The sequence below is a fragment of the Vombatus ursinus genome, unplaced genomic scaffold, assembly GCF_900497805.2.
Source record: "Vombatus ursinus unplaced genomic scaffold, bare-nosed wombat genome assembly UNPS02014768.1, whole genome shotgun sequence".
Lineage (NCBI taxonomy): Eukaryota > Metazoa > Chordata > Mammalia > Diprotodontia > Vombatidae > Vombatus > Vombatus ursinus.
This window is the reverse complement of record NW_020954546.1, coordinates 4,605,427-4,621,793: the sequence shown is the minus strand read 5'-3', so window position 1 is coordinate 4,621,793 and position 16,367 is coordinate 4,605,427. Positions and strand designations below refer to the sequence as shown.

At 40.6% G+C, this 16,367-nt stretch overlaps 2 protein-coding genes across 10 annotated transcripts in view; one reads left to right on the top strand and one right to left on the bottom strand.

The window, feature by feature from the left end:
- Positions 1–716: 716 nt before the first annotated feature.
- LOC114042750 (ornithine decarboxylase antizyme 3-like) lies at positions 717–3,206 on the top strand. The gene is given in 6 exon segments (XM_027861446.1): positions 717–883; positions 1,191–1,251; positions 1,253–1,327; positions 2,090–2,265; positions 2,729–2,814; positions 3,064–3,206. Coding segments are annotated over 6 exon segments (570 nt in total). The 5' UTR covers positions 717–854.
- A 2,531-nt stretch (positions 3,207–5,737) lies between these two features.
- The window catches only part of LOC114042777 (tudor and KH domain-containing protein-like), an 18,062-nt gene continuing 7,432 nt past the window's right edge, over positions 5,738–16,367 (bottom strand). For 5 of the 9 annotated variants that reach the window (XM_027861484.1, XM_027861483.1, XM_027861487.1 and 2 more), the window contains 11 exons: positions 15,077–15,183; positions 10,749–10,938; positions 9,725–9,864; positions 9,275–9,608; positions 8,069–8,232; positions 7,690–7,862; positions 7,379–7,443; positions 7,043–7,194; positions 6,742–6,849; positions 6,362–6,458; positions 5,738–5,899 (listed from right to left, as the gene is read on the bottom strand). In XM_027861484.1, the coding sequence (XP_027717285.1) occupies positions 5,760–5,899; positions 6,362–6,458; positions 6,742–6,849; positions 7,043–7,194; positions 7,379–7,443; positions 7,690–7,862; positions 8,069–8,232; positions 9,275–9,608; positions 9,725–9,864; positions 10,749–10,938; positions 15,077–15,183 (1,670 nt within the window). In that variant the 3' untranslated portion in view covers positions 5,738–5,759. Of the gene's footprint in view, positions 5,900–6,038; positions 6,175–6,361; positions 6,459–6,737; positions 6,850–7,042; positions 7,195–7,378; positions 7,444–7,689; positions 7,863–8,068; positions 8,233–9,274; positions 9,609–9,724; positions 9,865–10,748; positions 10,939–15,076; positions 15,184–16,367 lie in introns of those variants that run through there. The other 4 variants (XR_003569022.1, XM_027861488.1, XR_003569024.1 and 1 more) reach the window with 4 other exon arrangements.

The following is a 16,367-nucleotide window of genomic DNA, read 5'->3' as shown; positions in this document are numbered from 1 at the left end:
TAAAACCCACAAAAAAGATGACCTATCCTCATAGTTAAAAAACCAAGTGGATTTAGATAGTATTTTTCAAGCTCTTATCTATTCTGCACATAGTAAGCGCCTAATTCGTGTTAAATTGAATGAACATTGACCTTGGGGAAAGAGAACCCTTAATCTGTAGATACATCCGCCTGCAAATCTGCCCAGTTATTGAAGGGCAGGATGAAATCTGAAGGAGCTCCTATTCTGCCAAGTTAAAATGCTACAGCAAAAATGAATTAAATAAGGAGATAAACAAATGCTAGGTTATGGGCCAAATAAGAGGAAACTGGTAGCTTCATCAGTTGAGAAAAGACACATCCAGAACACTTCTTCCCTTGGATTACAGCTTTGCAACAGAGAATACATTTCAACCTTTCTCTCCTCAAAGCACCACTACTTGAATGGGGAGAGGGACTACTCTTTGAGGGAGGATGGAATGACTTTCAAAGAGTAACATTGGAAAGCCTGTGTGTTGTCTCTGAGATAAATGGTACCTTTGAGCTGGTGGGTGAAGTAGATGCAGAGCAACAATGTGATCCTGAGATGGGTTAGGGCCAGGGTTTCTGTCCATGTCACAGTGGGACTGTCTCTGGCCTAGCCTAGCGGGTCACAATGGTAGTAGGTAGCATAAGTCCCCAGCTCCTCTCTCCTCATCTCACTTTGTTGCTGGGTGGCACCGAATTAAGAAACTGCCTTGTCAAAGGTTGTGCTTTCCTATATATTCCCTTTCGTATACCAAGAAAGGGAAAAAACGGAACCGTCTGTACCCACTCTGCTCTCCTTTTGCCTACTTTAATTACTGTTACAAGTACCGGTTCACGGTTCGGGAGAAGATGATGCCTTGTAACCCTTGTTACAGAAGGTAATAGTTCTTTTAAACTCTTCCCTAGCTACAGTTGCTCCTTTAAACTATTCCTTCATCTGCATTTCAAATTTCAAAATAACTTACCAACTGGCAAGGGGTGGGAAAATACTGAAATAGGGTGGCAGTTTGGGATGCCTCTTCTCTGGTGAGCTCTCAGTAATAAAGATATTGGATTAGAGGACAGCAGAGGGGGACTGATATGATGACTTGGGGAAAGGAGATGGTATAAGGGGGTCCAGTGCTCCACATCCCTCCCCACCATACACAGACGAGCTCCTAATTTAGGCCCCTGCTTCTTAACCAGCCTCATCGTAACTGAGAGGGATAGCCTGACACTCCGACCTCGGTGCTGCCTCCAGTGCTCCTGAGTCCCTAGCAGGCCTCCAGGTGGGCAGAAGCACTGAGCAGGGAGACCACGAGCAGCTCAAAGAGCTGTACTCGGTAAGTGGATTCTAGGGTGGGACCCTGCACCTCCACCTCCAGCCCAGGTCTTGCTCTCCATAGTGACATCCTAGGCAAATAGCCAGTTGAAGGAGAAACAGTGATAATTTTAGAGTTGTAAGGGAATTTAGAGATTTAGTTGCAGCTTATTTTACAATTGAAAAAGCAGGTCCACGAGGAGCATAATTACCCAATGTGACAAAGTTAGAACTAGAAACCAGGTGTTCTGCCTTTCTGTGTTCTTTTCCCACTCTAGTATATCCTTAGTATGACATGCCCAATTTTGGTTTTCTTACACACAAGCGGGAAGGGAAAGAACAAACCTAAATGGTGAAAGAATTAGCAGAGTAGGCAGTGGGCAGGAATCTGGCATAATTGCCTTGAAAACAGGACAATACTGCTGCCTTGGGAAAGATTTTTGCTGTTGAAATGATGGTAAAACAAAAGAAGAAATCGTCTTTAAGTTCCTATACTTTACAGAGAAGGATGATAAGTATATTCATTCTCCTCTAAGGAAAGAGGGAAAATGGTAAAAATTAATTGAGGTTAGACAATATGCCATCTAGATAATGATTTTTGAGTGTTGTTAGGCTCCAGAATTAAGGGATACTATGGAAGCTCCAATAATGAGATAATCTCACCGCACCTCCCAAACTAAGACTGTTTTTTGGGGGGGGGGTAGGGGGGGCAAGTTTGGATAGTAGCAGTATCCAGTAAATAAAAAACCTTTTCTAACTTTGGCATTTTCTTTTTTCTTTACAGTCTGGGAACCTGACGGTGCTAGCTAATGACTCCCTGCTGCACCAGGACCCAGTACAGTTAGATTTCCACTTCCGTCTCACCCCTCAGGCTTCTGCCCACTGGCACGGCCTCCTCTGTGACCACCGACTCTTCCTGGACATCCCCTACAGGGCACTAGACCAAGGCAATCGGGAGAGGTGAGAGTAGAACCCTTCATTATCCCAAATTGGATTACTGTAATGGGAAAGCCAGCGAATATCAGTTGTCCCAGAAACAATGATGCTCTAGATGTGAAAGACCAAAGTACACGTAGGGATTAAATGAACACGAAGATATAATACGTATAGGAGACTAGGTCTTCATGGAGATGAGCTTTTAAAAGGTCCACAAAAACACGGGACCCTTAGGGTTCTAGAAATTATGGTCACTAGTATGTTAGAATAATATTCTTCCTATGGGAGGAAGAGTCCTTGGCTTTTTACTCTGGATAAGCCTAATAATAACTGCAGACCTCAAAGGATTATTTACAACACTGACTTAGGAAATTTGTTCCTTAGGTCTAGGTCAAGAGGAAGGATCAGTGACTGAATTTCATGATTTGTCTGTCCCCTCTATCATTACTGAGTTATGCCCAGTAGCTTTTCTTTCTCTGGCTCACAGTTTGACAGCAACACTGGAGTACGTGGAGGAGAAAACAGATGTGGACTCTGTCTTTGTGAACTTCCACAATGCTAGGAATGACCGAGGTACTGGGGTTGGGAAACTACCCTGTCCACTTTCTGCCCTGGCCTTAGTGTGGATGGAGGCTCTCATGATTATCCCTTTTCCTTGGCACTGCTGAGAACATAGGCTTGGGGAATAATCCTTACGGGGAGCTTTCTATCCATGCTTAACGGGAGCTGGCAGACAAAGTAAGGGTATGGAGAGGTGGAGGGAGAAGGACTTGGTGATCTTGAAAAGGCCTTTCTGGTAACTTACTTTTTTCTCCCTCATAGGTGCCTTGCTTCGGGCCTTCAGCTACATGGGCTTTGAGGTGGTTAGACCAGACCACCCTGCCCTCCCACCCTGGGACAACGTCATCTTTATGGTATACCCCCTCGAGAGAGATTGTTGCCACTTCTGTAGTAAGCCTTCCTGAGTTCAGCCACGTTCCCACTCAAGTGAGAGGGCTGGAGCTTTAACAATATGGCTCAGGCCCCAGGCACAATGGGATCCAGAGTCCTAGGTTTTTAGGATGTGATTTAGGTCGCCTCCTCCCAGCCCAGGAATAAAGGGTAGTAGAATCATCAATTCTTGGCTTCTGTCTTAGAGAATAATGGAATGACAGTACTGCACTGTATATATTTAATCTTGAGGCAAGCTGGTCTAGGGCAGTGGTGCCAAACTCAAATAGAGACTGAGCCACTAATTTATACAGAAGGATCCCTGCAGGCCACATATTGACTTAGTTTTACTATCTAATGTTACTTTTTATTGTATTTTTAAAATTAATTTGGTTAAGTATTTCCCAATTACATTTTGATTCAGGTCTTACTTGGGAGTGTGGGCCACATGTATGACACCTCTGGTCTAGTGGATATAGTTACTGCTGGACCTGGAGTCAGGAAGAACCTCAATTTTATGGGCCTTGAGCACCTGTGTGACCAAGGGCATATCACAACCTGAGTCTGTTTCCTTATCCATAAAGTAGAGATAATACCACCACCTACCTTCTAGGGTTGGTGCAAGGATCAAAGGATGCAAAACATGTAACCTCTAAAGCACCATATAAATGAGTTATTACTAGAATTTATCCTTGTCCCCTGTCCATCCTCTGCTCATCATGTGAATGATATTGCATCAAGGCAGTCAGCTGGACCTCAACAGCCATGACTTCGCTCCCTCCACTACCAAAACTCTCAGCTGAAGCCCGAATATTGAGGTGGGGTTTAGCTCCTTTATTGGTTCTGTCCTTTACTTAAACCCCTTTAAAGCTCCAATTAGGTACAGGAAGCAAAGGGAATCTGGACACACGGACCAAATCATTTTTTGCAGAGAAGGGAATAAACATTTCTGTAGAGCTTACAATGTGCCAGGGACTGTGCTAAACACTTTGCAAATATCTTATTGATCCTCACGGTAACCTTCTGAAGGTACTATTTATCCCTGTTTTACAGCTGAAGAAACCAAGGCAAACAACTAAATGGTAGTTGTTTACTTAGAGGGGAAATGTAAAAAATGCTTCATGGACCTACTACTGGTTCCCCTGGATCAGGGTCCATTACTGACAAGTCAGTACTGGAATTTTCTGAGGCAATAAAACCTTATCGGGGACATGGAGAGATATGATTTGCTCAACAGCAGCTTTCTACATCTAGGATACTACTTGAGATATTCTTAGGAGCTAAAAATGTTAGCTAATTTATTCCTATCTTAATCTTCCCCTCAGACAGGGGCTCTTAACCTCTAGGGTCTGGGAATTTTAAAAAGTATTTTGAAAACTGCATTTTAATATAATTGGCTTCCTCTGTCACCCAATGTTATTGTATGCATTAAAAATATTCTGAGAGGTCCACAACACACAAAAGATGAAGAACTTTTGTTGTAAAATATAAAAAGAAATGAGATCACTGTTCATTTCTATTAAAAACCCCACCACCTTGCATTTATGTACACACATCCTTTCAAAGAATCTGGATGTTCCCAATGTCATTCTTACTTGACAGAGAAACGGAGGCTGGAGAACAAATGGCTTTGTCAACCCTGAAGCCCTATGTCAACGTGCACTATTATTGTGCGAGGTCACAGTGAGCAGATGGGGAACCAGAACCTAGGACTCCACGTTTCCAATTCTGGATTTTTCCTATCACCAAACACTGTTTTACTCACTGTTCCAAAATTGGCAATTATTCTCAGTCTTTTCAATACTACACTAAGGAATGTAAAATTCATCAGGGGACATCTCCCTTCCCTGGATGGGACCTCTCATATTCATCTGAAATTAAGGCAGAGAACTTAAGAGCCGAACTTGGTCCTCCAGCCTGTCTTCTTATGTCTACAGGATTGCCTCTATTGCTAATTCAATTGGCAGATTTTCGGGTCATTTTAAAAACAAAACTTTAGTAATGATTCCCCTCAGAGGCTTACAGAGTTTTCTCTATTTTTACATAGACACTTATGTGCATACATATAATGGGCATTGCACCTACCTAAAGCATGGCATCTTATAATGTGTTCTTGAGTCCTTGTTGTTTTCCTACTTGCACCACAGCCTAGGTTCGAAAGGGAAACAACTCTTAAAAATCTTGTGTCCAGTAATAATGGCGTCACCTGAGGCTGGCAGGGAGCATCACCTGCTCATTTCCTTGGGCTATTTGATTCAGCCCTGTTGACTTTATACCCTACCTCTCAGCCACAGTTGTAAAGAACCCCATGAGCTTGTGAAGGCTCAGAACTTCCTCAATTGACAACTTAAGAATTTTCCTAGTAAGTCATCTCATAAAATGAAGTAGACTTAGGAATGATCCCTATTCTCAACCAACAGAACCTTAACAGCCCGTTTTCTATCCCAGTTCCAACCAAATACCCAGCATGGTGGGAAAATGCTTTTATTGCTAGTGGTTGTGGGGGGTGCTAAGGGAAGCCCTTCTAAGGCGGCTGATAAGACACATACACACGCACACACATATATAGTCTTTTTCTGAAAAGTTCTTCATTCTGCTAGTAGAAGAAGCCATATTTGGTTCACAGCAGACCAATTAGCAGCCCACAAAGGAGGAAATGTGGGGGTATCTTCTGTGGAATTCGATTTTCTATCCAGCCATAGGCTCCCATGCCACATCTTGCCACTTCCTAAGCATGGACACAAATATGAGAAAGGGTCAATATATGGGAGCAAGTCAAGCTTGGAGAATAACAGGCACAGAAAAGGAACATTAGGATCAGGGAGAAGGAAGAGAGAATGCAGTAGCTCCCCATCCTCACCCCTCACCGTTTTCCTGCTCCATAAGACACAAATCAGAGCCCCACTCACACAGCAGGCAGATGGCTGAGCCAGCCAGAGCATAGACATCAAAGCAAGTCATCTTCTGCAAGGACACCATCATCACCAGAAACTGAGGCAGCTTCTAAGCAAAGACAGGAGGGGAAATTAGGCAATCCCCAACTTGAGCTGACTGTTTCCAAAGTACTGGGTTGGGCAGAACCAGTTCCTCATTCAGCTTTTCCAATTCAATCTCCCTAGTCTGGATCAGAGAAAGGGAAGGCAGCAACCAAGGAGTTTCAGGAGGTAGGGTAGGAAATATCGCTGGTTACCTGATAAGCTGAGGCATGAGAGAGTGTGTGGTGTCTCTCCAGGGCTCTTCTTGGCCTCAGACAACAGGCTGTCTAGAGAGGCATCTGTCTCTGTGGCCTGAGGGAGGAATGGAAAAGAGAAGACAAAACTGTTAGTAAATGGGGTGAGGGAGAAGTAAACACATCATTGCCTCTACAATATTAAATCTGAACTACAGAAATCTGTGGAAGCAGCTAAGTTTGGCTCTGGAGAGTAAACTAAAAGCACCTTTTGTCAGCTGGTGAAGCCATATCAGCTCCAAGGAAGGCTCTCCCCTACCAGAAGCCTGGGGCAGAATCACAGGCTGTGACCTGGGCTCCCCCAGAGGCATCACCCTTCACCACTGCTGGAGCTCACCCACCAATATATCCTGGAGCATCTCAGGGACAGCAGCATCTCCTTCTCCCACGTCTTGGGGGAGTTCAAGTGCATAACCTTGGCGCACTAGTTCTAGCCCAATATCAAGATTCTGGAGGAGGGAAAAACAGAAAGGGATTAAGAAAGATGATTTTTTTTTCTATGATAGTCATGAAAATAGGGGAGAAAGGCAAGGATGAGAAATTTTGGGAAATGAGGAGTAACCCAAAAAGTTTAAAGACAAAGGAATAGGGTACGGAGTTCTGTGCCTCACCAAGATAATCCAATGATCCTCTAGGCCTCACCTGTCCATTGCTTGTGTCATAAAGGTGGATCTCTGGCCAAGTAGAAATCCCTGTTTGCACATAGCTGGAGATCTTGGCTACCAGAGGCTTCCACTCTGCACAATGAGTGAGGCGGTCAAACTCATCCAGGGCTTCCTCTTCCCACTGCTCACCTGGTGAAACAGTCAAAGGAGTTAGTGCTGAGAATTGTAATAAAATCAGGAGACTGCCTATCTTCTTTACAGAAGTGGTCTGAGCTCCGGGAAGTTCTGTCAACTAGGCAGACAAAATAGGAGTTTTCCAATGTGCTACGTGGGACTCATTCTACCCTGAGACCAAATCACACCGCTAACTTACCTGAGGGAACAATCCTTGCTAGACTACATTCTATTGCCTGGAATGGGAGGCTTAGGAAGTCACTCCTGAAGTAAAAAAAATAGAAAACTGTAGTTAAGACTCTTATGACGAGTCATAAAAGTCATCTAGTCTCCCTGCTTTAGACTACACAATGTATGGGCAGACCTAATCTATTCTTAAAATCGGTTCCATTTCCGATCTCCTAATTAACGAGCTTTCTACACTCTCTCCAACTGACAGGGATGAGTTAACTGGAATTAAGATTTTAATCTGACCTCTCACTATACATCCAAATATGACTTTGTACTGACCTGATAGCTCTTAAGTCCTTGAGCGGGCTCTCCCCATTATCTCCAAAGTCAACAAAGTAGAGATCCAGATTCCCATTCTCCAGGGTACCCAGGACCCGGGCCCGATACCAGGGCCCATCTGTAGGTAAAGGTGCTGCTACAATGTCACCCACGTGCACGGTCAGATCTTCAGGCTACGTGTCCACGTTGGAGGTAGGGAATGGGAGAGGGTGGCAATGACAAATAGATGGGACAGACAACGAGAACAAATGACCATAGGAGCCACAGAAAACTGGTTCCCAAAGCAAAAAGAAGAAAATACACAGAAAGAGAAAGGTCGACACTCCTTTCCCTCAAGCCCTGTTATCCCCACCACCCCTTGGTCCATGTGGCAACTCACTGACTGACTGTTCTCATAGTATTGGGTCATCTCGTTGACCAGCTTGTCCAATTGTAAGCTGCGGGAGCCAATAATCTGGATCCAGAAATGGTTGGGGTTTTCAGAGGCAGACACATAGACTTCTAGATACTCGTCAGCATGGAAACTGAAGTCAGGGCTGGGGACTAAACACATTGTGGGGTTGAGATTGGTGGCTATGAAAAAACCATCCCAGGCTGGTAGATGAGAGAATAGGGCTAAGGAAGTGGTAGCTTTCAGCTTTCAGAATACTCAAGAACAAAACAATGATTCACTGAAGAGAGAAATACTGAATGAGGATTTTTACACTTCTTCTGCTCCTTTCCCATAACAAAACCATGGCCGTGACATAATTCAGATCCCCAGTCACATTTTACATCCCTTCAGATGCTGGTGTCCTTTAGAGACTGTTACAACCCCACAGGACGGATGGAACATAAGACTGAGCAAGCTAGGCACTAGGTAGCATGAGATTTGTATCCTAGTGTCTACCCTGGACTCAGACTCCCTCCATGGACCCAGAGTTCCCCATTTACCATTCTATCCTCCACAGCTTCCACTCTATCTATCTATCTATCTATCTATCTATATCTCCTCCATATATATATATGTATATATCCTCCACAGCTTCCACTCTATCTATATATATCTCCTCCATATATATGTATATATCCTCCACAGCTTCCACACTATATAAATATATATATATGACATGATATATGACTTCCACACTATATATATATATATATATATATATATATATATGACATATGACTACAAAGTAACAAGACTGATCCCACAGACCACATAAGAAAAACAGTTTCATTCCTTTGTAATCACACCTCATGCTCAATCAGAAGTGTTTTAATGAATACTATATATAAATGCAAGGTAGAGTAGACCTTTAATTAGTTGCTGGCTTTTCTGAAGAAAATCTTTAACCCTGGACTGCTAGGCTTTCAGCAAAAGACTTTTGAGATGCCTTTTCTTGCCACCACTTTGTACTTTGGAAATGGACTGCTGGAATAATTATGAGCAATGATTATTAGCTTAGCAATTTGCTATTTTCAAAGACTCGTGATTCATTTCCAAGACAAATGTAAAGCCCTTTTGGTTATCTGTAACTCACGTGAGTCTTCCCCCACTGGTTAGCATGAATAATAAAAGCTGTCACTGGAGATAACATACTTTCAAACTTTGGCATCCCTGGACTGGCCCGGGCTCCCACATCCTCCTGGCAGCTGCGGTCACTAAGCATCTTTTCATGAGGATGTTCCAGCCGCTCTGGTCTCGGCGCAGCCGTGTCTCCTCCTCCTCGGCTTGGAGCGGCAGCCAGCGTGGGGGCCGGCTTCTCGCTGGTGCTCATGTTCTTAGGACAGGCTGGCTCCCCAGCTGCCCCTGGCCCCGCCACTTCCTCTCTCTTGATGCTGATGGGCTGCTTGCGCTGTACTCTGGATTCTGCTGAATGAGCAATCCTCTTGCGAAGCTCTTCATCTTCTGAAACTTTTTCGAGGATAAGATGCTTGCCAGAAAAAGAGAAGGGATAATCAGCTCAGGTCCTCAAGTCACGAGGACAAGGGAGGAAGGAAGGGGCTCTCCTCATTCAGATATAGATGCCCAGCCCTACTCAGCACGCACCTTGGCTGCTGCCACTTCCTTCTGTGTTCCTGAGAGCTTTATGAGTCGTGTTAGTAGCAACGTCCCTTCTGATTCCTTGTCACAGGTGACTTTGGCCCCAGAACTTTTGCAGATGGCACGAATGGTCTCTCCGCCTCTCCCTGCAGAAAGATACACACACAAATTCTTCCACTTGTCTCCTTATACTTTGCAGCAACCAGAAAAATCTGGAAGAATAAATTTTCATTTCCAAACTGAGCCAAGCACCAGGTTCTTAATAAATGTTTGCACACTTGAAGTTATGTAACTAATAGTTCCTGAAATCTTTCCTGCCAATATTGCCTCCAGGTAATGTTTAATTTTTTTCTTTTAATTTAAAAAATTTAGATAGATTCAATTCCTTCACTCCAAATAACTCTATTTTCCTAAACCATTCAGGGAACCTACACTTCTCAGTCTTAAAATAAACCAGAATACTCTACTACAGTGAGATAGTAGAAAGAGCACTAAACAGGTTAATGAGAGGAACTAGGTCTTAAGTCCCTGCTGTGGGGCACTCATAACTTTATGACAATGGAGATGTCAATACTGAGTCTGTTTACTCATCTATAACAGAGGAATAGTACCGGCCCTGCCTATTTAAACAGAGAAGTTATGAGGTGCGTGGAAAATTACATGATCAAAAGCAATCTGAATACTATTAAGTACTATAAAATTTTAAGATCTCTCCTACAGTAGCACAAAGGGATAATACTTTATGGGAAAGCAGGTATTCTCCTCAAAGGTTAAAGATATACCATGACTGAGCAGACTTACCTTTTGTTTAATCCTTTGTGAATCTACCACCCATGAATTTCTCTAAATCCTTTTTGAATCTATTTTGTATTTTGGGATATATTTGAGATAAAGTGAGTAAAACTGTCTGCCATCAACATCTTTTGGATATCTCCCCTTATGGAGATGACACTGACCAAGAAATACGCTTAAGATGATATGAAGATGCAAGATATAGAAAGGAGGAAGCATTAAAGGGAGACAACAGTACCTATAATTCTGCCCACAGATCTCTGAGGTACTGAAAGCTGTTCATACACTGGGGTGTTCTCTGTCAGGATCTGGTGGATTGCTGCTTTGGCTTTGCAAACCTGGACAGGAAAGCCACTGATGAGCAGCACCCGCTCCTCACCTACATCTTCTGTGTCCACATCAATACGAGCACCAGTTTGCTTCCTCAACTGCAGAGAGGACAGGGGAAGAAGGAGGAGAGGGAAAGTGTGTATGTCTATATATGTGGTAGGCCTTATGAAGAGACACCATGTTTGGACATAGCCAAGGTGGAAATTTGTTTTGCTTGACTATGCACACTTGTTGCAAGGGCTTTAGTTTTTCTTTTTCTTTTTTTAATAGGGCATGGGAAGAAAAGAAAAATCTATACTGGTTAATTGAAAAAAATATTTTTATTAAAAGAAGAGGCCTCATGAGAACTAGTTAGTGATTCTTTAATCTGAACTATAGGTGCTCTAGGGAGATGGAAGGAGACAGTGACTATCTAGCCAACTCCTTGCTCCATCTCCTAACTGGAAACCCAATTAATCTTTACTTTATTTGCATTGACAGGCAATGAATGAATACTGGCAAAGAACAATTTAAAAACAGTTAACTTTTTAAAAAAATTATTCAGGTTTGTAATACTTTTTTTAACCTTCAAGCTGATTTTTTTTTTAAGTCAATTTTATTTTATTTTCAGGTCTGCATTCTCTCCATTTTCCCTGGCCCACACAAAACTCTTGTCACAAACACAGATAGTTGAACAAAACATATCCCCACACTGGTTATAGGTCAAAAAAAAAAAGTCTCATTCTGTACTCAAATCCTTTTCACCTCTCTATCAGGAGGTGGGAAGTATGTTTCATTACTAGATCTCAGGAATAATGGTTGGTCATTGTTCTTGACTGGAGTTCTGGAGTTTTTCAAAGTCATTAGTCTTTATGATACTATTGCTATTATATAAATTGTTCTCCTTTTTAACTCACTTTACACTGCATCAGTTCATACAAGTCTTCCTAGGTTTCTCTGAACCATCCCCTTTATTATTTGTTACAGCATAACTATTTCATCACAATCATGTATCATAACATATTCAGTCATTCCAACTAATAGGCACCCTTTTAGGTTTCCAATTCTTTGCCACCACAAAAAAATGCTGCTATAAACATATATATAAGTCCTTTTCCTCTCTTAGTTCTCTTTGGGGTACAGACTTAAATGACACATATTGGGTCAAATGATATACATGGTTTAAAAGCTTTCTGGCATATTTCTGAATTGCTTTTCAGCAGGGTTCAATCAGTTCACAGTTCTACCAACAGTACAATAATGTACCTGTTTACCCCAGAATCCCTCCAGTATCTGTTGTTTTCCTTTTTTGAGTCAACCTTGCCAAACTGATAGGTATGAAGTAAAACCTCAGAGTTGTTTTAATTTGTATTTCTCGAGTTATTAGAGTTTTAGAGCATTTTTTTCATATGGTTATTTTTAGCTTGGATTTCTTCTTCTGAAAATTTCATATCCATTGACTATTTGTCAGCTGGAAAATGGTGCATTATTGTTATCACAAATCAATTCCCTAAGTATCTTAGGAAATGAAACTTTTCTAAAATGATAAGCAGCATCTAACGAAAACTATCAGTATGCATTAATTGTAATGGAGATAAGCTAGAAGCCTTCCCAATAAGATCAGGGGTTAAGAAAGGATGTTCACTATCATCACTATTATTCAATATTGTACTAGAAATTATAGCTACAGCAATAATAAAGAGAAGGTAAAGAAATGGAAAGAATTAGAATATGCAATGAGGAATCAAAACTATCACTCTTGGCAGATGATATGATGGTACACTTGAAACATCCCAGAGAATCAACTAAAAAACTAGTTGAAATAATTAAGAACTTCAGCAAAGTTGAAGGATATAAAATAAATCCACATTAATCATCAGTATTTCTACATATTACCAACAAAGTCTAGCAGCAAGAGATAGAAAAAAAAATTCCATTTAAAATAACAGTACACAATAAAAACTACTTGGGGGTCTATCTGATAAGATAAACCCAGGAACTATATGAACACAATTACAAAATATTTTTCACATAAATAAAATCAGATTGTAGTAATTAGAAATATACTAATTGCTCATGGATAGCTGAACCAATATAATAAAAATGGCAATTCCACCTAAATTAATTTACTCAGTGCCATACCAAACTACCAAAAATTATTTTATAGATCTAGAAAAAATAATACAAAATTCATCTGGAAGAACAAAAGGTCAAGAATATAGAGGGAATCAATGGAAAAAATATGAAGGAAGGTAGCTTAGCTGTATCAGATCTCAAGTTACATTACATAGCAGCAATAATCAAAACAATCTGCTACTGGCTAAGAAATAAGAGTGGTAGATCAGTGGAATAGATTAGGGACACAATATACAGTAGTAAATGAACATAGTAATCTAGTGTTTGATAAACCAAAAGATCCAAGCTTTTGGGACAAGAAGTCACTATTTCAAAAGAATTTCTGGGAAAACTAGAAAACATTTTGGCAGAAACTAGGTATAGACCAACATCTCATACCATATACCAAGATAAAGTCAAAATGGGCTCATTATTTAGACATAATGGGTGACATTATAAGCAAATTAGGGGAGAATGGAATAGTTTACCTGTCAGATCTGTAGATAAGGAAAGAATTTATGACCACACAAGAGATAGACAACATTATAAGATATAAATTGGATAATTTTTATTACATTAAACTATAAAAGGTTTTGCACAAACAAAACCAATGCAGCCAAGATTAGAAGGAAAGCAAAAACCTGAGGAAAAAGTTACAGCAAGTTTCTCTGCTATAGGCCTTATTTCCCAATTATATAAAGAACTGAGTCAAATTTATAAGAATCACAAGTCATTCCCCAAATGATAAACGGTCAGAGGATATGAATGGGCAGTTTTCAGATGATGAAATCGTAGCTATTTATAATCACATGGGAAAAAATGCTCTAAATCACTACTGATTACAGAAATGCAAATTAAAACAACTCTGAGGTACCAACTCACACCTATCAGATTGGCTAATATGACAGAAATGGAAAATGATAAATGTTGGAGGGGATGTGGGAAAATTGGAACACTAAAGCACTGTTGGTGAAGTTGTGAACCGATCCAACCATTCTGGAGAACAATTCAGAACTATGACTAAAAGGCTATGCTGTGCATACCCTTTGACCCAGCAACACCACTACTAGATCTGTATCCCAAAGATATTTTTTAAAAAAAAAAAGGACCTATACGTACAAAAATATTTATAGTAGCTCTTTTTCTCTTTTTGTGGTGGCAAAGAACCAGAATTGAGAGGATGCCCATCAACTGAGAAATGGCTGAATAATTTGAGGTACATGATTGTGATGGAATACTATTGTGCTATAAGAAATGATGAGCAGGATATTTTCAGAAAAACCTGGAAAGACATGAACTGATGCAAAGTGAAGTAAGCAGAACCAAGAGAACATTGTACACAGTAACACCACTGCTGTATGATGATCACCTGTGAATGACTTAGAATAGCTAAGACAATTCTGAAGAACCCATGATGAAAAATGCTATCCACTTCCTAAGAAAGAATTGATGAAGTCTGAATGCATACATTTCTCAAAATCTAAAATTTTTCTTTTTCCTTTAGGGGAGGGGAGGAGAGGTGTCCTGTGTTTTCTTTCACAACATGACTAAGATGGAAATGTTTTACATGACTGCATATATACAAAACCTATATCAAATTGCTTGTCTTCTTAATGAGGGGAGAAAAGAGGGAAAGTGAGAGAATTTGGAACTCAAAATTAAAAATACAATGAATGTTAAAATTTTTTTACATGTAATTGGAAAAAAAATGAAATCACCAGAGAAACTTACTTACTCAGATTCCCCCCATTTGTGAAACATTTTTATCTTCCTAATTATTACTTGGATTAGGGAGATGGTAAGTTGCTTTTTCAGTTTTCTAACTGACAAAAGAGGAAGGTGATTTATCAGACATATGCTGGGTACCAGGGAAAATCATCCAGTCTAGAACTTTCTATTTATGGTAAATTATCTACAAAGTAAATTTCTGAGTGATCAAGTAATCCATTTCTTGAATGAAGAACCTTATATAATGAAATAATAGCTAGAACGAAAGCCATCTGCCATCTAAGGGGAGCAATTTAACTTGCCAAAGGTGCTTTTCTCTGAAGGCAACTTATTTTATATATGCACATGTGGGGTTTGAGGGGAGGGGGGTAAAATCCACAAACACAAAATACCTATGAAAGCTAGCATACTTACCTGTTTAATATTGGCTCCTTGCCGGCCAATAATCAGCTTCACAGCCTCCTGGGGGACCCGCATCTCCACCTCAATATCATCCTCCCCAACGAACGTTGGCCGTTCTTCTATAAAATGACCATAAGATAAGTCCTAATGCTAAAGGCTAACATAACGACCCCTGCTCCCTGACTTCTACCTCAAACACCTGACTGTCAAAACCAAGAGGAGCCAAGGAAGAAAATGGGTAAAGAAACTCAATAAAAGCAACAAATGAAGGTGCTTTCTGAATGGGAACTTAAAAGATTACAGAAGATGTGACTGGCAGACAGGATAGCTCTGTGGAATGCTGCTTCACAGATGCCAAAGCAGGAAAAGCTTCCCAGTCCTATAAGAAAGGTGTGCTGAGCTTCAAAGGGGTTTCTAATTTCAAAATGTCTTCAGTGTTTCCAGGAAAGAACCCTAGAAGACAGTGACCTAGAAGTTCAGACTTTCCTGGATTTTCTGTTCAGATTCAGAGTTTATCTCACCAAATTTTTACAATCCATTTAAACCCTGAAACGTGGCCCATTAGTGGGGAGGGTGTGAATGAGAAGAGACTGACTTCTCCTCAAGGCTGAATAGGAAGGTACATATAAAGAGAATGGGGCAATTATATTTACATGTACACATCAACAGATATAAGACCAAAAGTCATTTCCCCGAAAGATAAGTGGTCAAAGGATATAAACAATCATGTCTCAAAAGAAGAATTGTAAACTATTAACAAGCACAAAGAAAAATGCTCCAAATCACTAATAAGATGCAAATGAAAATAACCATCAGGTTTTATCTTCTATCCAGTATACTGGCAAAGATGAAAAAATATGGGAATACTTATTCTTGAAGGGGTTGTGGGAAGACAGGCACCCTAGTGCATTATTGGTGGAGCTGTGAATCAGTGCAACTGTTTTAGAAAACAATTTGAGAGTATGCAAATAAAGTGGCTAAAAATGTCCATCCCTTTGACCCAGAATTCTAGTACTAGGCTTATACCCCATGGAGGTCACTGATAATAAGTCCCCACATACACTAAAATATTTAAAGTATCATTTTTTTGTGTGTGGTAACTATTCAAAACAAAGTACATACTCATCAACTAGGGAATGGCTAAACGAATTGTGGTATATGAATGTAATGGAATATTACTCTGCTGTAAGAAATTATGTGTGTGATGACTACAGAGAAACATGGAAAGATCCACAAGAACTGATGCAGAATGAAGTAAGCAGAGCCAAGAAAACAATATACCCAAAGACTACGACAACATAAA